Here is a 21,165-nt window from a genome sequence, read left to right as displayed (position 1 = left end):
AGAGAGAAAGCTAGCTGTTGTTAGTTTTCTGACTAGAGATGAGAACAGTCGACTTTTAGCAGGAAAGAAAGACACCATCACAAAAAACAAAGTGAAAAAACAACGAAGAGTTCTAACAAAGCCACTCACAGAGCTCCATGCGCTGTACAACAGTGAGATGAAAAAGAGTCTTAGCCTATCTTACAGGCATTTTGCCAGAAGACGCCCCTTTTATGTCACTGAGCCAAAGACCAAGGATCGAGACACATGTGCATGCATGGACCATGAAAATGTGCACCTGCTGGCCAACAAGCTCTACAGCAGAGATGATCTGAAAACAAAGAGCATCTCTGAGCTGCTGGGCATGATAGTGTGTGACCCAAAAAATAAAGGATGTATGGATCGCATTTGTGCCAAGTGCTGCTTTGAGGTAGTACAGTTCCATGAAACAGAGAATAGCAGAGAAGTCACCTGGGAGCAGTGGAAGAGGGTCAAATCTACAAATGGAGAGAAAACATTTGCTAACGTGGTCAAACAGACCCAGACCGGAACCATCAAGGAATTGATAGACCTTTTCTCCCAGAAGCTAGAAGCCTTGGCAATACACCAATTTAACTGGCTGCACCAGGCAGAACAGTTCCGCCTCCTCAAACTAAACATTACAGAGTGTGAAGCTGTTTTGCACATCGATTTTTCAGAGAACTATGCCTGCAAGCTGAGCACAGAGATCCAGGCATTTCATTTTGGAGGCAGTAGACAGCAGGCTACTATCCACACTTCGGTCCTGTACACTGTCCATGGAATAAAATCATACGCAACATTGTCTGACAGCCTCCGCCACGACGAACGGGCAGTGTGGGCCCACCTAGAACCCATTTTGAGAGAGCTTCGGGAAACCTTCCCACAGATCACAAGTCTCCACATTCTGAGTGATGGGCCGGTTACACAGTACCGTAATAAAAACAACTTTTACCTCCTCAGTACTGTGCCTTTCCTCTCTGGATTCACAAATGTGACCTGGAATTACTCTGAAAAATCCCATGGAAAAGGGGCCCCAGATGAGATTGGTGGGGCAATAAAGAGAGAAGCAGATCTCTACGTTCACAGAGGTGGTGAGCTTCAGACGCCACAGGATCTGTATGAGATGCTGAACAAAAGATTAGGCTCAAGTATCACTTACTATTGGGTAAGCAGAGAGAGCATCGAAAGCTGCGACAAGCTGATTCCTGGCAGCTTGCAGGCTGTGAAGGGCACCTTTAAGATACACCAGGTTGTGTCTTCACAGCCTGCACAGATCACTCACAGGGAGGTGTCATGCTTCTGCAAGCGCTTAGAGATGAGTCCATGCCCTTGTTACAAGCCAGTAACAGTAGACCTGAGAAACACCGTGCACCACACTGACCCCGGTCTCTTCCTGAGCCACCTAGGGAACAAGAAAGTGTTCTAGATCTGTGTGGCAAGTTTGTGATTGTACCCTACGATGAGCTTCCATATGTAGGCCAGGTCCTCAAGGTTGTGGGAGAGGAACTGCAGGTCAGCTGCATGCGGCAGTCTGGTGACAAGAACCTGTTCATGTGGCCACAAACTCCAGATGTAATTTTCTACTTTAGGAAAGATATTCACGCTGCCATCTCAGAGCCTGAGCCAGCAACCTCACGCTTCTCAAAGCTGACTTGCCAAGACTGGGTAAATTTCAGAAATAAAAAATGGTTAGTTTAAATACTTACTTTGATTCAACTCTGTTTACTTTTTATTTTTGAAATTGTTCATTCTTGACTACCAGGGTCCACACATTTGTGAAATGTTTGATTCTGCAAAGTTCCTGATGCATGTAATGTGCATTGCACTTTAACTTTTTAAATGTTTAATGTTTTATGTTATGTTAATGTTTAATATTTGAATGTTCTTTTTTATTGTAACACTTTGTTCCGTTTTCTTTCGTCTGAACTGTATTGTGTACATTTTAAATAGACACAAAATAGAATATCAGTTTTGGCTCAAATATGAATCAACCTCATGTAATTTTGTAGGGGATGTGTGTGGTGATAAGGGAAGACAGAAAACAATGCTTAGGGATGTGTGTGTGTGTGTGTGTGTGTGTGTGTGTGTGTGTGTGTGTGTGTGTGTGTGTGTGTGTGTGTGTGTGTGTGTGTGTGTGTGTGTGTGTGTGTGTGTGTGTGTGTGTGTGTGTGTGTGTGTGTGTGTGTGTGTGTGTGTGTGTGTGTGTGTGTGTGTGTGTGTGTGTGTGTGTGTGTGTGTGTGTGTGTGTGTGTGTGTGTGTGTGTGTGTGTGTGTGTGTGTGTGTGTGTGTGGTTGTCTTGGATAGCTTCTTGCCTCAGGCAGTCGGCTACTCTCCACGATCACACAATCTTTTGTAAAACAAATTTTGATCCCCAACAAATTACACACAATTTATCTGTGTGTCTCTCTCTGATCTCTCTCTTTTTCTCCTGCAGTCTTCCTCTATACTGTTTAGAAAAAATGAGAGAGAGAAAGAAATTTGTGAAATGTTTGTTTCTGCAAAGTTCATGCAACGTTCCTGATGCATGTAAAGTGCATTGCACTTTAACTTTTTAAATGTTTAATGTTTTGAATTAAAATGTTATGTTAATGTTTAATATTTGAATGTTCTTTTTTATTGTAATAAAAACATTGTTCAGTTTTCTTTCGTCTGAACTGTAGACTTTTAACTACCTGCGGTTTTCTCATCATTTGGGGCGACCATCTGTCATGAGGGGTAACCAATGATTGTCAATAACGGTACTAAATTAAAAATAGGGGGTCTCTACTCAGGGCCATCCAATCTCTGTACTCCCAAAGCGAGAGCTGTGTCTGGGTCCTCGGCAGTAAGTCGGACCCATTTCCGGTGAGGGTTGGCCTCCGCCAGGGCTGCGCTTTGTCACCAATCCTGTTTGTAATATACATGGATCGGATTTCGAGGCGTAGTCGTGGGGGAGGGGGTCTGCAGTTCGGTGGACGAAGAATTGCACCACTGCTTTTTGCAGATGATGTGGTTCTGATGGCTTCATCGGTCTGCGACCTTCAGCACTCACTGGATCGGTTCGCAACCGAGTGTGAAGCGGCTGGGATGAGGATCAGCACCTCCAAATCTGAGACCATGGTTCTCAGCAGGAAACCGATGGATTGTCCACTCCAAGTAGGGAATGAGTCCTTACCCCAAGTGAAGGAGTTCAAGTATCTCGGGGTCTTTTTCTCGAGTGAGGGAACAATGGAGCGTGAGATGGGCCGGAGAATCGGAGCAGCGGGAGCGGTACTGCAGTCGCTTTACCGCACCGTTGTGACGAAAAGGGAGCTGAGCCAGAAGGCAAAGCTCTCTGTCTACCGGGCCATTTTCGTTCCTACCCTCACCTATGGTCATGAAGGATGGGTCATGACCGAAAGAACGAGATCGCGGATACAAGCGGCCGAGATGGGTTTTCTCCGCAGGGTGGCTGGTGTCTCCCTTAGGGACAAGGTGAGAAGTTCGGTCATCAGGGAGGGACTCGGAGTTGAGCCACTCCTCCTTCGCGTCGAAAGGAGCCAGTTGAGGTGGTTCGGGCACCTAGTTAAGATGCCATCTGGGCGCCTCCCTAGGGAGGTGTTCCAGGCACGTCCAGCTGGGAAGAGACCAAGGGGTAGACCTAGGACCAGGTGGAGGGATTATATCTCTTCGCTGGCCTGGGAGCGCCTTGGGATCCCCCAGTCAGAGCTGGTTGATGTCGCCAGGGAAAAGAAAGTTTGGGGCTCTCTGCTGGAACTGCTACCCCCGCGACCCGACCACGGATAAGCGGGAGAAGATGGATGGATGGATGGTGGTGTATCCATTCAAATCTTATTTTATCTTCTCTAGTTTATTTCATGGTTGCAAAAATGTAATGGAAAGGTATACTCCTTTATACTCGCCTACAATTAACTTCTCATCATATAACAAATGGTGATCTATACACTTTTTTAGTACTGTAAATGATTCTTTTATTTTCAGGGGATCTTAACAGAGATACAGTTTTAAGGCTTGATTAGCAGTCAGCTTTGGGATGAGCACACTCAGCCGTGATGGTTCCTGCTTGCTCGTCCCACTCCAGCTCTACCCAGGTCAGTTCCCATGCACACATGTAGATTATCTGGCTTCAGTAAGTGACACATATGCTGACATCACAGATGCTACACCGACATTTTCCTACAGTCTATGGTACACAGCTATTTTACACACATGGTTCAACAGTCAATATGTGCTACGTTGTGTACAGCTGATGGTCAACCCCTCTGATTACCCAGTGGTAAATCACGTAACGTATGTTTATTCACGTTACACAGGTGTGGATGTGCTTCATTTAGATCCCTTCAGACTTCAAAACGAAAATGTCACCATAACTAGACATTTTATTTTATTTTCTCAAAACAAATCCAAGATGCAAACTCCTGTTATAACTATACCATTGGTTTTGTTGTTTGTTAAGCGAGAGTAATTCAAATAGGCAGGCTTAAGCATGAGAAAGCACTAAATTGATCATATTGCACTTAAAGTGCTTAACTAAGAGAAATAATCAATTTCTTCTCTGTTGTGAAAGAAGCTCAATTTGCAGGCTGAAGTCCATAGGGATTTGGTTTGTGTCAGATGATAGTCAAATATGGTCACGCACAATACCACCAGCATTTTGGCTGCTTCACCGTGTCAACATGACTTTCATGTGACCAGTATCTGATTGTTCCAAATAAAGGAGCATGTAAACTAAAAGAGGAGTTTATAAAGGTTAAATATTATGTGCAGCTTACATCTACGTCCCTTAAAACTACCAACCTTTAATCAGACTTTCAAAAAAACATTTGTCTACAGACTGATAATATGTTACCAACAAGAACTCGCCTCACAATTCCACAAAAACAAACAAGAAGTGCTCTAGGGTCAAAACCTAAATCCTCTACAAACAAGTTTATCTCTGCTAGCTGCTGTGGGTCAGGTTCATGAAAAAGTTGTGATGACTCTCAATCCTTCGAATCACTCAGTTCTTCGAGCAATCAAATCAGGATTAACATTAGAAAAAATAAATATATGATGTGGATCATCCCATGAAAAAAAATTCCTTCAAAGACCTCCATTAGACCCATAACTTTAAGCTTGTATCTCCTTTCACAGAGAACTTGTGCTTTTTAATATCCTCTGGTCGTTTGCTGTTGCCATATGTCCAAACGGTTTTTCAGAGCAATTCATCAACAAGTTGTTACATGAAAATAAAACATAAAACTTGGCAGGTTAGAGTTGGTTTGGAAACGTTGCCACTTAAATCATCTTGTGACTTGAAGTAACAATGTTGTTAGTCTTTTCCCACTTCCAGTCTATACAATGTCAGCCTAGAATTGGCAGAGCAAAATGTACTTTATTCTTTCAGTTTTCAACTGGTCGAGTTGTTCATTCCAGTTGAAAAACATAGCTGAAAACAGACCTTCTTGTATTGAAGCGATTTATTTTAGTTGGAGCAGGTGTTGATGTTCTTGCCGTCAGCAGCGTCCTCCACCAGAGCTAAGTGATAATCAGTGGAGAGTGTGAAGTGGGACACGCAGCCCACCAAGCCTCCAATGTACTGTCTGTTTGTGTGAAGGGCTATCTCTTTCATGCCACCTTCAGGGTGAAAAAAAGAAATTAAAATTATTGTCTACAGTAGATATAAAGCTTTTTGAGATGATCAGTTGTCAGCACCACCTACCAACATAGAGGGGGCCGTTGATATTGAGTTGTCTCATCTTTCCGGGTGACCGTCCTGTTTTTGCGCCATAGTCATCAACTGCCAGCTTCCCTGACGGGCCATCTCTGAAAACGTATTGGGAAGGTAAACCCAAGTAATTAAAAATGTCTATCTTTATCTTTGTCCTTGTATTCGTTTTTTCATTTTCCACATGGTTTGAAAGTTGACCTGTTTCTGAATGTCATGCACTGGAAAGAATAGCAGGTTTACCAAATACCTCTCCTTAAAACTAAAATAATCCATCTAAATAATATCAACAATCAAAGTACAATGTATTATTTATGAGTAGGGAGTTGCTTGTATGGGGATAACACATCGCATATAAATCAACTTTAAAGGTGATTTGTCAGAATGTTCTGCTGCCCCCAAGTGGACAAAGAACAACCTTGGTGCATCTTCATTGTCTGAGTTGTCAAGTGAAGTGAAAAATATAGCAAGAGATCTCTTTAGTGAACATCTATATAATGCGGCTTTCACACCAGCGCTTTTCCCATTCTAGCTCCGTGCTAGAGCTTTTCTGGTTCAGCTACAGTTTCCCTTTTCTGCTCCCGCTTTGTTCACACCACACATACCTCATTCACACCAACGCAACTCCGGTTCAAGCTCCGTGCTAGATCTTTTCAGGTTCAGAACCAGTTCTTCGGTTTAGCTCCGGCTCTTTTCACACCGCCCAGAGTCCGACTGGTGCTGCGTCATCGCGTCATCGTTTGCGTCATGACGTAACCGTTTGCGTGCCTGCTTCATAAAAGCCAAACCGCGCAAAAATCCCTCACATCGACAACAACAACAATGGCCGATTGTATTGAAGCGCTGTTTGCTTTGGTTATGCTCTTAAACCAAACGAAAGGCATGGGACGACTTTACAAGGAACGACTTTACAAGGAACGACTTTACAAGGACGACTTTACTTGCTTATTAAGTTTGAGGTTTTCCATCGTTGTGTACAAACTGGATAACTGGCGGGCATTTTATTGTTGTTCAGGAGTTTGATCCCGCCCATGCCCATGCCCATGCCCCTGCCCCTGCCCCCGCCTCGACGTATACCTCATTTACACCAACGGTGTTTCAGGGCCGGTTTGGAGCTGGAGCTTGAAAAGGACAGGGTTTTCCTGTTCACACCGCAGCGGAGCAGCCTCTTAGCTCTGGAATCTGGTTCATTTCAAGCTCCAAAAAATTGTCCGGCTAGAGCAAAAGCACCGCATACGTCACGCTTACGTCGAGGCGGGGGCAGGGGCAGAGACAGATCAACTCCTGAACAACAACAAAAAGCCCGCGTTTTATCCAGTTTGTACACAACGATGGAGAAACTTAACAAGCAGCAGTGGTCCACTGAAGAGACCAGCTACCCACTGGGAATCTGGTCTTCTGAAGAGGTACAGAGGAAGCTGGAGCACAATCGGCCATTGTTGTTGTTGTCGGTGTCAGCTGTGAGGGGTTTCCACGCGGTTTGGCTTCATGAAGCAGGCACACAAACGGTTACGTCATGACGCAAACGATGACGCAATGACGCAGCACCAGTCGGACTCTGGGCAGTGTGAAAAGAGCCGGAGCTAAACCGAAGAACCGGTTCTGAACCTGAAAAGCTCTAGCACGGAGCTTGAACCGGAGTTGCGTTGGGGTGAATGAGGTAGTAGAGAGACATAAGCAGCTTCTAGACTGACCATTTTTTGGAGCTGGAAACTAACCGGATTCCGGAGCTAAGAGGCGGCGCCGCTGCGGTGTGAAGAGGAAAAACCGGTACTTTTCAGGTTCTAGCTCCGAGCCGTCCCTGAAAACGCGTTGGTGTGAAAGGTGCACCTTTTATTTTATATGTATTTAGACCTTACCTCACTGCTTTGACTCTGTGCCACTTTCCATCTGTGAAGGTCCCATTGACAGCGATATTAACCGAACCACTGCCCAGGTTATAACTAGAACAACATGGAAACACATACAAGGAGTTACAAGAGTGCACAGTGGGGATGTACCCAGATCCACACAAATAATAGGATGTACAGTAAAAGGACCTTTCTTTAATGGAAGTTGCTCATTATTATTAGCAGGGGCTGCAGGCTTTTTTTTTTTACGAAACTGTGTCTCAGGGTTTCTTAACATTTAACAACCTATTAATGTGTCTTAACAGGAAGAAACTCAGCTAACTGACGATACGAAAAGATTTTACCGAAACAAAACACAAGTCTCACAAGAAGCTTCTACATGAGCCTTGAGCAAAAAGATGCTAACGTATTTAGCACAGAACTCACGGTAGAAATACTTTATTACTTATCGGATCTGCACAGACAAGATATCAGATTAAAGCTGATATTCCACAGATTCTAGAGGTATAAATATCATCACTGTGCGACCGCAAAACTCGCGGCAGCTCAGGCAAACCCAGACAACACACGACGTAGCTTTAGGGAGCAAAAACGGCAAATAGTCTTACCTTTGCTGTTTTTCTGATCAAAAGTTGTGTTCAATGGCATTAAAACGATAACAACGCTGCTGAAGGTTAATCCATAGGTTACTCCAATGTGTCTGTGTCACTCACTTTCAAATGATTACTGATAATCCATCAGCAATAAGCCTAGTTTTCAGTTTTCAGAGCTTTACATATAGCTTTCGGTTTGGGCAAACTGCGTGTGCATTACTCTCACTCCTCAATGTTAACGTGTAGGTGAATATAGGAACTTCCCCTTCGATTATATTGGGTCTAACGGTTCAAACGAGATGTCAATCACCAAAATCGACCAATGGGTTCCAGAGAAACGGCAAATATACCCAAATACACCCAAATGACCCCAGAGGTTTTTTTTGTTGTTGCTGAACCTCTCTAAAAAGGTCAAATTGCACTTTGTGTGCATCAATCTTGATACGGGTTACTTATTATATGTTATAGTTTGGATTCCTAAAGCTTTTAGTCTACTATCCCATCATTCAAGGGTGGTTTTCACTATATGTTTTTTTTGGACGGACACTATAATTAAAAAATCTTTACTATGTTCAATCTGAATTTACTTTAAAATAAAAAAAAGCTATATTGATTCTGACTGTTCTACATCCAACTCACAGGTTTATCATTGCTTTGAGAGCAAATATTATTAATTTACCCCTTTTAGAAGTGAAGATATCGTCATTTGTTCTGGCAATGTCATTTTCGAGCCTGAGACCTGAAAAACAGGCTCAGGGCATAACAGGTTAAGGGGGAGTAGGTTATGATGGAAATGTGTGTGTGTCAATTATTTATTCAAACACTTCATAACATTTTTGATGGCCACAATATAATGCTAATTATGTCTACAACATAGTTCTTTGATTTCCCTTAATAATTGCTTTCTTTTAGCAGTACGTGTTTGTTCCATCCACCAAAATCAACAAAAATCAACAAAATCTAAATATTTTCTGATATAAAACATTCCCACACCTGGTCTTCTATCCAGATAAAGAAACAGACACATAATGAAGTCTCTGTACACCTCAAGTGCAGTGGGTTCAAATTGTTGACCTTGATCACCTTTTCCAGATAAAGGTCCCTCAGCCTTCAGGTCTTTTTTTAGATCTTCCTCTACTGGGTGTTTAGCTCTCCTCCTCCTTTGGTGGGATCAACGTCCCTTTCCATACAGTAATCATCAACTTTTTCTCACACTAACTTTCTTCTCCTGCTGAAATCGGAACTTTGTACCCCCCTTGTTTCCTCAAAAAGACAAGGAAGTACCACTGCATCAAGAGGAACTTATAGTTGGACTAAAAATGTTTCTTTTAATCCATATATTTCAGAAAGAATAAATAAAATACACTTTAATAACAGTTGTAATAGTGGTGTGATAGTGTCCCTCATGTTTTACAAACACATACACAACAAATACCTGAAGATTAGTGCCCCATCCTGAAGCCCCATAGACAGGAAGTCACTGTTGGCTCTCATGGGACTGTCTCCTCTCCACAAGAGGAGGCCGTCGTTGGCTGTGCTCTTAAAACGCATGAAAAGGTTGGTCCTAGAACCAGACAACCTAAAAAATACAGACAAAGTTACCAGCAAAAGAGATTAAAACCAGAACTGTGCAGATAGTATAACGAACATCATTACAAGAACCTTAAAAGTATATCTATACATATCACAAAACATTTTGCAGCCCTTCACAGTCACTTCACAACCCACCTTTTCAGGATATCTCTGTTGTCATATGTCAGGTAACTTCGGCCAATGAACTGTGGGATTTCAATGGCTTCAGTCACAGCTGGGCAGAGAAAACATTGTATTTACTTTATAACATCACAAGGTGGCAGCATCAGCATGTATGAAACTAAGCTAGAAGACTAAAAGTTATTTTGGGAGGAGAAATGTACGAGGGGGAAACAGATGTAGGACTATGAGTTAAGTGAGGCCATGATAGGTTATGATTCATTGATGTGCAGGGTGTTTCTAACGGCATTTTTAAGTCATTGAAAAAAACTTACTGTTCAAACAGTAATTCCCACATTCTGTACAGGGAAAGCATTAAAAACAGAGAAAGCATAGATAGGCTTAAGGGATTAGGTATTCCAATATATCATTAAATATGACATTACATTAAAAGAGAAAACACACAATTAATCCCTGAGAGGAAGGATCATGCAACATAATTATATCAAAATATTACACACAAAAAGTAATCATTAACTTCTTCACAGCTGATTAAGAAGAAAAAGTGAACTGCAAACCTTCTCACTTCATTAGACTGCCCCCATTTTATAGCTGCACTAGTCGTAGTATGTAAGGTACAGACTAAAGAAGACCCAAGGCACATGCTAAAACAGCAAGTTCTGTAAAAAAATGTTATTATGCTTACTGTGCAACTATGCGACTGACCTTTCTGGCAGTGCCTCCCGTCGTACCCCAGGGGGCAGTCACACTCATAACCGTCCCACTTCGGCCTGCAGGACCCTCCGTTGGCGCAAGGACTCTCCACACATGGGTGAGCTGAATTTGCTACATTAACTCCACCAGCTGAGCCAGTTATTATTGGGATGGTGTGATCATTAAGTATCAGCTGGGGAAGGGAAAGGAAAGAAACAGAGAGAGACCAGATGGAGTAAGAGAGAGAGGTCAAGAAAGGGTTACACACTGAAATAGAAACTTGATGTTAGGTTATGTGAAAGAACAAAGTGTTTCGACTTTAATGTTAACTTTAAAGCATTTAGTCATTTCAACATTGTTCATAAATGTTAACTGAATTACCTTCTGAATAATTCCAGTGAAAGGCTTTATCACACCTGATGCCCTCTTGGTTTTATCGTATTCTGGCACTCCGCCAATATAAAGAGGTGAACTGCAGTTGATCTGGGTGAAAGCTCCCTATATAGGAAATCGAACAAAAATAAATTAGTGATTTACAAAATAAATTAATGTAATTATGCCCTCTTAGCAATTATGTACACTAAGATTAACGTTGTATATATGTTTCCCCTAAAACAAAAAAACATGTATGCCATTTTGAGTTAAGGTAAAAAAAATGTTGAAAATGTAATTGTGAATTCGACAGAAAGATCTTGTCCTGTTTACGAATGTATTGCCTTGATTTGTCTTCATAATCTACTGTAAAAACGTTATTTTCCTTCCTTCAATTTGCAGATTTAAGCAAAATCGTTGTCAAATAAACAGAAGAACACATTAAAGAACATATGAGATGTAAAAATAGTATGTGTACATGTTGGGCTGACGTTCAACAGGTGACTCCAATGGTACACCAATGTTGCTTTGCATCAACTGAATTTATAATTTGTCCAATGTTATTTACCCATACCCGCACAACCTAATAGTGTACAAACACACTTTTCGAAGTGTGTGAGTTTGTTCTGCCCTCTTGTAGTAAAAGAATGACATACTGCAGCTTTCCTCAAACAAAAACAAAATACCTCAGTGATTCCTTCTATTGGCCTCTGGCTGTCCACCTGAAGGATGCCACTCTTTGCCGTGCGAGACACCCTCAGCTCATGCCATTTGTCCAGACTGATCTGTTCGTCACTCCTGTAGCACACACAGTTTCAGTCATCTAGTTTGAAAATATACTGAGAAAGTAAAGCAGACGGGGAACAGTTTAAGAATAAATCTATGTAATACCTTATAGTAGCTCCTCCAGAGCCGCAGTCAAATCTGAACTCAACATATCCGTCCACAAGGTTGATAGCCAGGAAGTCTCCGCTGCCTGCGTCGTCACTGTACAGCAGCGTCCCGTCAGGCAACGACGGCCTAAACGTCAGCTCAAACTCCATGAAGGACAGATAACTCTGTAAGGACTGGGGCCATGGGATGACAGCATACGAAAACACTGTCTCATTGAAGAGAGGGGAGGACAGTGAGAAACCTGAAGGGTGGAGAGAAAATATATAAAAAGGATAGAAAGACAAAAAATGATTTGGGCCAAGAGGGAAGAAGAGGTGTGAGCACATAGAGATGATTAAGAGTGAAGAGGTGGAAGAAGAAGGAGTTGATAAGAACAAAAGCAAATGGAGAGAAAGTGGGGATATAATGTTTGAAACCTAGTCTCACATGCAATCAATCCCCCTGCCTCTATATAACATATAATAATCCTCATCTTGAATAATTGTCCTTTATATTGCACTCAACTGGTCAGTAATTACTTTAAAAGGTTTCTGTGACAATCTATAACAGTGTGTGTTTTTAGGTATGTTGACTTACTCTCTTCACAAAGTGCTCCCCTGAAGCCGAGTGGGCACAGACAGATGAAGCCATCGGCACGGTTTGCAAAGCAAACTCCACCATTGACACAGCTGACCAGGTCACACACACTGTCGCTGCACTCACCTGGGGGCAAGGGGGGGATTTAGACAGGGTTAGGGTTCTATTTATTATGATGCACTTTTTAGTTTTTGCTGCAACTAATAGCTCAGGCTCTTCCCCCATTTAGTATTAGTATTGTAGTATTTAGCATTTGTATTCCGCAAAATCCTCTTAGGTATTGTGCACAATCAATATCTTAGGTGATGACTACTTACAACATTTAGCTTCTTTTAAAAAAAATAATATTAACATATTTGTTTGTCCTGTTTTGTTTTTGGTTAGAACTGTCAGGACCTTGAACAGAAGAATAATTGCTATCAAAACATGTCAATCTTTACAGTGAAATGACTCAAGCAAAAAACTGGGCGATGAAGAAATACTGCCATATATATTCAAATAGAGCCCTCTAACCTCATTACATTACTTATGTACAGAGTCCAAAATGAGTTGTTTCCCTCTCCAGAGTTGCTCCTAAACTACTTGTCTGAGCATCAATATCCAAGATGAAAACCAGTGCATTATGGGTAACATGGGTTAGAATCATATACTGCTGGTAGTATGCCTCCTCACCTATATCTGCTCCGCTCAGAGCCCTGCCCAGCGGCCAGGGTCTAATGTCTATCGCCTTGTTGTTCACGGTCAGACTCTGAATGCAGCCCAGAAAGCCACGATTTGTCCCTGTTGCCCTGACCAGCCAATAAGCATTCGGGGATCCACCCACATACAGCGGGGAACGGAAAGTGATCTTGGTGTACTGGCCCTGAAAGCAAAGAGTGAGGAGAAGAAAATGTGCTTCATTACTGTAAAACCACTTTTGGCCCACTAGCTGAAAGGACTGGAAGGCAATATTGGCAGCAATGTTCCACACCAAATTCATCCAAACCACAATATCAAAATAGTTATTGTTAGGATTTGTCTGTGTTAGTATTTTTCGTGTCCTTTTCTATCTTTGGGTTTCCTATTTTATTTTGTAAAGTGTTCACCCCCGTTTCCTGCCTGTTTGCTTTCTGTCGGTTTCCCTCTCTGATTACCCAATTGTGTTCACCTGGTACCTATGTGTTTTCTCCTCCCTCCTCACCTGTCTCGTGTTTATGTGATTAGTCCTGGGTGTATTTAAGTTCTGTGTTTTATGTCTCTCTTTGTCGGGTTGTCTTGTGTCATGACTAGTTCGTCGGTGAGTGTTCTGTTTTGTCTTTGATTATGTCTTATCCTTGAAATAAAGGAATTATTTTTACTTTAATCTGCATTTGGGTCCTACCTGCTTCCTTCGCTCCACCGTAACATTACAACCCGACCTGAAATATGGGCCCAGCAGATCCTTTTGAGCAGGAATTATTGGATTTTACGTTTTCTTTGGCTACCTGCTCTCATCAATGGATAGGAGCGGTCAGGGTTCAGCAGCGAGATGCTGCTCTGGCAGAAGCAGTCCACCTTACACTGAGGAATCAAGGTTTGGTGAAATTCTTACCTGCCAGGCTTTTGGATTACCTCACAATTTGTTTTCCCGATCCTGACAGACCCAGGTCTCCCAACTCCTGTTTTGATACCACACGCATTGGTGTGGTCCGTCTGGCGTCAGCCCCTGCTTCTCACCCAGTGTTTGCTACTGTCCAGGAGCCATTCGCTGGTACTCGTCTGGCCTTTGGAGGTCCACGGAGCCTCCAAACGGCTCCTAAAGGAAGGGGTCGCAAGGCCAGGTTGGCAGCACGAGCCCAAAGAGCCAGGGTTCCAGAACCAGTTCAGCCCCCAGCAGCCATGGTTACGGACCCAGTTCTGGCCCCAGCAGCCATGGTTCCGTGCCCCAGTACCATCCCACATAGCCATGGTACCGTGCTCCAGTACCACCCCACACAGCCATGGATCCGTGTTCCGGTTCCCTGCCCTGCAGCCATGGTTCCGGCTCCAGTGCCGGTCCCAGCAGCCACGGTCCCTGCTCCGGAACCGGACTTTACAGCCATGTTTCCGGCTCCAGAACCGGACCTTTCAGCCAGGATTCTGGCTTCAATTCCGGCCCCAGTCCCGGTCCCAGCAGCCTTGGTGCCAGACCCAGATGTGGCCCCAGCTGCCACAGTCCCATCTCCAGTTCCCCCTCAAGTTCCCTCTCGAGTTCCCTCCTTTAGTCCCTCCTCTGGTCCCTCCTTTAGTCCCTCCTTTAGTCCCTCCTTTAGTCCCTCCTCGAGTCCCCTCTCTAGTTCGCCTCTCGAGTCCCCTCTCAAGTTCCCTTCTCTAGTCCCTCCTCGAGTCCCCTCTCTAGTTCGCCTCTCGAGTCCCCTCTCCAGGTCCCTCCTTTAGTCCCTCCTCTAGTCCCTCCTCGAGTCCCCTCTCTAGTTCGCCTCTCGAGTCCCCTCTCAAGTTCCCTTCTCTAGTCCCTCCTCTAGTCTCCCCTCTAGTCCCCTCTGGAGTCCCCTCTCCAGTTCCCTCCTTTAGTCCCTCCTCTAGTCTCTCCTCAAGTCCCCTCTCTAGTTCTCCTCTCGAGTTTCGTTCTCTAGTTCCTCCTCTGGTCCCTTCTCTAGTCCCCTCTGTAGTCCCTTCTCTAGTCCCTTCCCTAGTCCCTCCTCAGGTCACTTTCCTAGTCACTTTCCTAGTCCCTTCTCTAGTCCCTTCTCTAGTCCCATCTAAAGTCCCTACTGAAGTGCTGTTGGAGGTCCCGCAGACTACTCTTCTGCCGGGGGTCCTGCCAACCCCAGGTCCTGTGCCGTTGGAGGTCCCGCAGACTACTCTTCTGCCGGGGGTCCTGCCAACCCCAGGTCCTGTGCCGTTGGAGGTCCCGCAGACTACTCTTCTGCCGGGGGTCCTGCCAACCCCATGTCCTATGCCGTTGGAGGTCCCGCCGACTGCTCTCCTGCCGGGGGTCCTGCCAACCCTGTGTCCTGTCCCGTTGGAGGTCCCGCCGCCTACTCTCCTACCGGGGGTCCTGCCAACTCTTAGTCCTGTGCCGTTGGAGGCCCCGCTGACTACTCTCCTGTCGAGGGTCCTGCCAACCCTTTGTCCTGTCCTGTTGGGGGTCCCGCCGTCTACTCTCCTGCCGGGGGTCCTGCCAGCTCCTTGTCCTGTCTCGTTGGAGGTCCCTCCGACTACTCTCCTGCCGGGGGTCCTGCCAATCCCGTGTCCTGGTCCTCTTCCATGGGGGATCCTGCCGAGGCCTGTCCCACCAGCTCCGACACCGGGTCCTGCCCGGCCTCCGGCACTGTCCCGTCAGCGCCTTCCTGCCCGGCCTGCGGAGCTGTCTGGTCTTCGCCCTCGAGCCTGGCCCCCTGAGTGCAGCGGTCCTCGCCCTCGGGCCCGGCCCCCTGACTCTTCCTGCCGCTGCCTTCGCCCCTCCATGGTCCCCACCTTGGTCCCCACCTTGGACTCTGTCTTGCCCCCGGGCCGTCCGCCCGAGTCCCCCTTTTTGGACTCCGCCTTACCCCCGGGCCGTCCGCCCGAGACCCCTTCCTGGTCCTCTGCCTTGCCCCCGGGCCGTCCTCCCGAGACCCCTTCCTGGTCCTCTGCCTTACCCCCGGGCCGTCCGCCCGAGACCCCTTCCTGGTCCTCTGCCTTGCCCCTGGACGGTCAGTTCAGTCCCGTCCTCCTGACCCCCTCCTCCCACCCTGGTGGCTTAGTGATGCGTCCCTCCTCCGGACCCCCTCCACCCTCCCTGCTTGAGTTTTTGGATTTTTGTTTTGGGACGTCTGGGATCCGTCCCTTGAGGGGGGGGGTACTGTTAGGATTTGTCTGTTAGTATTTTTCGTGTCCTTTTCTATCTTTGGGTTTCCTATTTTTTATTTTGTAAAGTGTTCACCCCCGTTTCCTGCCTGTTTGCTTTCTGTCGGTTTCCCTCTCTGATTACCCAATTGTGTTCACCTGGTACCTATGTGTTTTCTCCTCCCTCCTCACCTGTCGTGTTTATGTGATTAGTCCTGGGTGTATTTAAGTTCTGTGTTTTCTGTCTCTCTTTGTCGGGTTGTCTTGTGTCATGACTAGTTCGTCGGTGAGTGTTCTGTTGTGTCTTTGATTATATCTTAGCCTTGAAATAAAGGAATTATTTTTACTTTAATCTGCATTTGGGTCCTACCTGCTTCCTTCGCTCCACCGTAACAGTTATACTGCAAAAATCTTTTCCCTTTTTGAAGCCGTACTGCACTTTAATAAATTGATAAATAGGTCTTACGCAAACACATATATTATGTAAAAATAATACAAATATGCAAGTGATTGTGTGTTATTGTTACCTCTGAGCGTCCAGATAATGGGTTGTCGTTGTCCATTCGCAGCCAGCCGCTCATGCCATCTCTGGAGAGAGTGACTGTGTGCCACTGACCGACCACAATACGACTCTCACTTATTATTTGAGCTGGACCTGTACCACAGTTAAACCTGAGGGGAAAACGATCAAATGTCCAGTTACCTAAAGTATGCTGACATTACACAAAGGATGAGTGGTTCTATACAATTATATTTGTAAATATACTGTATATTATTATCAGCTATATTGTCTATAGATTGAACATTTAAACACACCATTTTCTTTATGGCTTCACCCTTAAATCAAATGGGAATACAGTGTTACAAATGTCATCAATGTTATGCTAACAACCACATTAAGATGGTTCAAATATAATAATATTTTTCTTGAATACTTTTGAAGAATTACATTCATTAAATTCTCAGATTTCCTTAAATCACACATTTAACAATCCAGTCTCTTAAAACCAGCAGACTTGTAAACTTTATCTAAAATAATCTACTCCTTTCATTCAGTGAGTCACAGTTGTCTTCACCTGTAGTGCAGCTTGCCTCGCACCAGAGCCAAAGAGGTAAAGTCTCCACGTGCGTGTTCATTCTCTCCACAGTATAACAACAAGCCATCCTCAGAGTCGGCCTGTACCACCGAAAAAACTGGATTAAAGATCTGTTCACCCTAAACCATAATCAAATCAAAAAAAGATATGGTGCTTTACCTTGAACTCCAAAGTAATCTGAAAGGTCTGGTAAGAGTTCTTCAAGGGTTCAAAGGTCATGTGAGAGAAGCCATGGAACCTGGGAAAGTTCACGGATACCACTGAAGAGGAAAAAGTCATCATAAGTTTATTTTGGGAGGGATAAAAGACGAAAGTATTATACAATTGATAGTTGCCTCTTTAGCATCACCACACTTTTACTAAAGCTTGAACTCAATTACACCTCCCTCACCCTCAGAGCAGTTGTCCCCTCTCCGTCCAAGGTTACAGTGGCAGCGGGAGCCTCCGCTGTCGAAATCGCTGAGACAGAAGCTGTCGGGGGGGCACACAGTGTCATCGCAGGTCAGCTCGTACATACGAGGTACCTCACCTTTCCAGGGGGACAATGTTGGGGCGGTCGTGGTGGTGGGAAAAGGGTTGCTAAAATCAGAAGAGAAAGAAGTTTAGTGATGTTACAGTATAGTCAGTGGTTTAGCAAATAATGATATTTATATTTTAAAAGCAGTTGTATAATGTATCTATCAGCTCTTTCCTAAGTTTTAACTAAGAGTGATACCTTTTTTACTCTGCTGCAGGTAATGACATTCAGTACATCACAACCAGAATGGCAGCTTTAATTGGTGTGACATGTTACTGCTCTATTCTCCATCTATTATCACATGTGTAAGAGTATACAAAAAACGGTAGGTGGATCTTTGGAGAAAATAAAAAAGCCAGAAGAGACAATCTAGGAATCCAAGAGCAAGAGGATCTGCAATAAGAATTGTGATCTTGCTGAGATAAAAGAAAACCATCCTCATACCCCCGTTTTTTGTTCAAACATTAAGAAACATAAAGAAATCATTTATTTAAAAGAGAGGCCATAACGACCTCCAGCTGCTGATAAACATCAATAGTATAATCAATGTAAAACCTTCAGTAAAATCGATTATCAAGGCAAAATAAGGTTTTAAATCTTACCTGGTGGTGCTAAGTGGAGCCGTGGTTTTTGTGTAACTGGTGGTCCTGGGCTCTGAGGTGGATGAGAAAACCAGATCTGTGAAATCTGGGAAGATGGATGAGGTGGTGGAGGAAGCAGGCGTAGCAGTAACGTTGCGGGGAGCGATGGTGTTCATACGATAAACAACGTTACGGCCAGATGGACTATCAGGGCGTGAACGGAGCTGGGACTTCCTGTTGTCTTTATTGATTCCTGGGAATGGCTTTAACTAGGAAAAAATAACAGGATTAATAATGATAGATGTGCCTAAAATTCGTATCCATGTCAAGCTGTAGTATGCAATCACCCACCTCCTCAATAAAGATGTCATAATCAGAGTCATCAATGTCAAAGCCATCTTCATCTTTGTCTCCTGAGTCTGTGATGTAACGGCCGTAATCCCCACTGCCAACTTCAGAAGCACCTGTTCATGTCAATAAAGATACATGATGTTTATTACATACTTCTTTACATTTCTTTATAACTGTTGATTATAAAATAAACCATGACTGCAGGTTTAGGGGTCAAACTAAGTTGGTGGAATGATAAAACACAAGTAAGCTGTTAGACAATAAAAATGGCCCTGACAACAAACAACATGACAAATTCATATGAAAGTTGCACACATGGAGAGATTGAAGATGCATGGTTCCTATGTGGCTGGATGGGTGACTGTTTCCCAATGATAAACGATCACTGGGGAATGTGAAAACATGTCACTGTGACGAAGATAACTTCGTCACTATGGAATGACGGCTTCGAGCCGGGTAATATTACACTTTATTAGCGTGATTGCACAGTACAGTTGACATTATATATTTGCACATGATTTATACTAATTATTGAGGTAGTATTTTTTAACTGATTAAACCGTATTTATTGGAATGTCGTCTGGCAGGTTATGCTGGTGTAAGGATGACAGCGGTTGAGAGTAATCAGGGTTCAAATAATATGTTGCTGTCTGTGGCTGATGATTGTGTGCACCTGGTGTCCTGTGTTGTCTCCTCCCCCCTCACCTGTGTCTTGTTAGTATATGTGTGTATTTAGGTGCTGTTTCCTTGTAACTGGCGGGGTGTGTGAGGTCCTTGTGGCTGCAGGATGTGTGCAAGGAGAACAGCAGGATTGAGGCTGTGAACTTTGTGTACATGATTTTAATAAATGCCCACGTCGGGTTATATTTTTGGACGTTCTGCCTCTGCCTCCTTGCTTGGTCTGGGCCGCTCAACGGTCAGTCTCACAATTGGTGTCAGAAGTGGGATTTGACCAAGTAAGGAGTTGAAAATTACGAGAGGAAAGAAGAGGGACCAAAGAGAGGAACCGCGGCTGGGGGTGGCTATGCCTGGAACGGACCAGGGGGCCACGGCTGTTGAGGCAGCAGGAGACGAGAGGCAAGCAGGAGGAGCAGCGTTTGCAGGCCGAGGAGGCGGATCCGGACCCACGAGGAGTCGACAGAACCTGGGTCGTGCTAGAGGCAGACCAACGCATTACAACAGGACAAAACAGCTTCCGGATAAGTGGCATCACGACATGGTTGACAACGGCTTCACTGGCCCCGCTGGAGGTGGCGGCGTTGAAACCGGGTGGCTGACTGGTTGTCCCGAAGCCGAGACTGTAAAGACACTGTGCTTCCTGGGGAGAGGGGGAAGGAAATGTGACGAAGATAACTTCGTCACTATGGAATGACGGCTTCGAGCCGGGTAATATTACACTTTATTAGCGTGATTGCACAGTACAGTTGACATTATATATTTGCACATGATTTATACTAATTATTGAGGTAGTATTTTTTAACTGATTAAACCGTATTTATTGGAATGTCGTCTGGCAGGTTATGCTGGTGTAAGGATGACAGCGGTTGAGAGTAATCAGGGTTCAAATAATATGTTGATGTCTGTGGCTGATGATTGTGTGCACCTGGTGTCCTGTGTTGTCTCCTCCCCCCTCACCTGTGTCTTGTTAGTATATGTGTGTATTTAGGTGCTGTTTCCTTGTAACTGGCGGGGTGTGTGAGGTCCTTGTGGCTGCAGGATGTGTGCAAGGAGAACAGCAGGATTGAGGCTGTGAACTTTGTGTACATGATTTTAATAAATGCCCACGTCGGGTTATATTTTTGGACGTTCTGCCTCTGCCTCCTTGCTTGGTCTGGGCCGCTCAACGGTCAGTCTCACAGTCACTGATGGTGGAACACAGATATTGAATAGTAGAAACAACTTCTGGCCCAGCAGGTCTACCTGGTCGCCTGAAGCCAGGCCGCGGCACCACGTACTGAAACGTGTCTCCTCGATACACAACAGCTGCTCATACAAAGACAAAAGCAGACAGTGAGTACTGTGAGCATAGCATGACACCTGGGTCCTTTTTGGTCAGTAGCTCTAGCTGAAACGGCACAAATATTATTGCTTAATAAACCTATAAAGATTTAGCTGGTGTGGTTTAGGTTAAGATAAATAAAAGACATGTTAAATTGTTATTACTTCATTCAAATATGTATTTAGAAAGACAACAGACCAAGCAAAGATGTGTGTTTATCATGTGTTTTTCCTTTTTAAATTATATTTATATATGCTGCCAAATGTTTATGCTGTATTGCTGAAAATATTAATTATGTTGAAAATGCTGAAAAATCTCTTATCTTATATACTTGGTGTTGGACAATAGAAAATAATATGTAATTTTTACATTGACAGCCCCAAAGCCCCCCTCGGCGGGGGCTTTTTTGTTTGTGTCTCAGGGCATCTTAATATTTAAGAACCTATTAATGTGTTA

The 21,165-nt window shown here is 44.3% G+C and overlaps 1 protein-coding gene across 2 annotated transcripts in view; it reads right to left on the bottom strand.

The window, feature by feature from the left end:
- Nucleotides 1–5,334: 5,334 nt before the first annotated feature.
- The window catches only part of LOC117451865 (pikachurin), a 33,454-nt gene continuing 17,623 nt past the window's right edge, over nt 5,335–21,165 (bottom strand). Inside the window, exons 8-25 of one of the 2 annotated variants that reach the window (XM_034090212.2) lie at nt 18,711–18,823; nt 18,381–18,628; nt 17,653–17,840; nt 17,421–17,521; nt 17,241–17,341; nt 16,692–16,836; nt 13,051–13,240; nt 12,379–12,504; nt 11,800–12,043; nt 11,595–11,706; nt 10,918–11,034; nt 10,549–10,729; nt 10,158–10,181; nt 9,859–9,937; nt 9,566–9,709; nt 7,547–7,630; nt 5,682–5,785; nt 5,335–5,596 (exon numbers count right to left, since the gene is read on the bottom strand). In XM_034090212.2, coding sequence (XP_033946103.1) covers nt 5,445–5,596; nt 5,682–5,785; nt 7,547–7,630; nt 9,566–9,709; nt 9,859–9,937; nt 10,158–10,181; nt 10,549–10,729; nt 10,918–11,034; nt 11,595–11,706; nt 11,800–12,043; nt 12,379–12,504; nt 13,051–13,240; nt 16,692–16,836; nt 17,241–17,341; nt 17,421–17,521; nt 17,653–17,840; nt 18,381–18,628; nt 18,711–18,823 — 2,453 coding nt within the window. In that variant the 3' untranslated portion in view covers nt 5,335–5,444. The remainder of the gene's footprint in view (nt 5,597–5,681; nt 5,786–7,546; nt 7,631–9,565; nt 9,710–9,858; nt 9,938–10,157; nt 10,182–10,548; nt 10,730–10,917; nt 11,035–11,594; nt 11,707–11,799; nt 12,044–12,378; nt 12,505–13,050; nt 13,241–16,691; nt 16,837–17,240; nt 17,342–17,420; nt 17,522–17,652; nt 17,841–18,380; nt 18,629–18,710; nt 18,824–21,165) is intronic. The other variant, XM_034090213.2, reaches the window with a different exon arrangement.

This window comes from Pseudochaenichthys georgianus, chromosome 9 (genome assembly GCF_902827115.2).
Source record: "Pseudochaenichthys georgianus chromosome 9, fPseGeo1.2, whole genome shotgun sequence".
Lineage (NCBI taxonomy): Eukaryota > Metazoa > Chordata > Actinopteri > Perciformes > Channichthyidae > Pseudochaenichthys > Pseudochaenichthys georgianus.
This window is presented reverse-complemented; position numbering and strand designations above follow the sequence as displayed.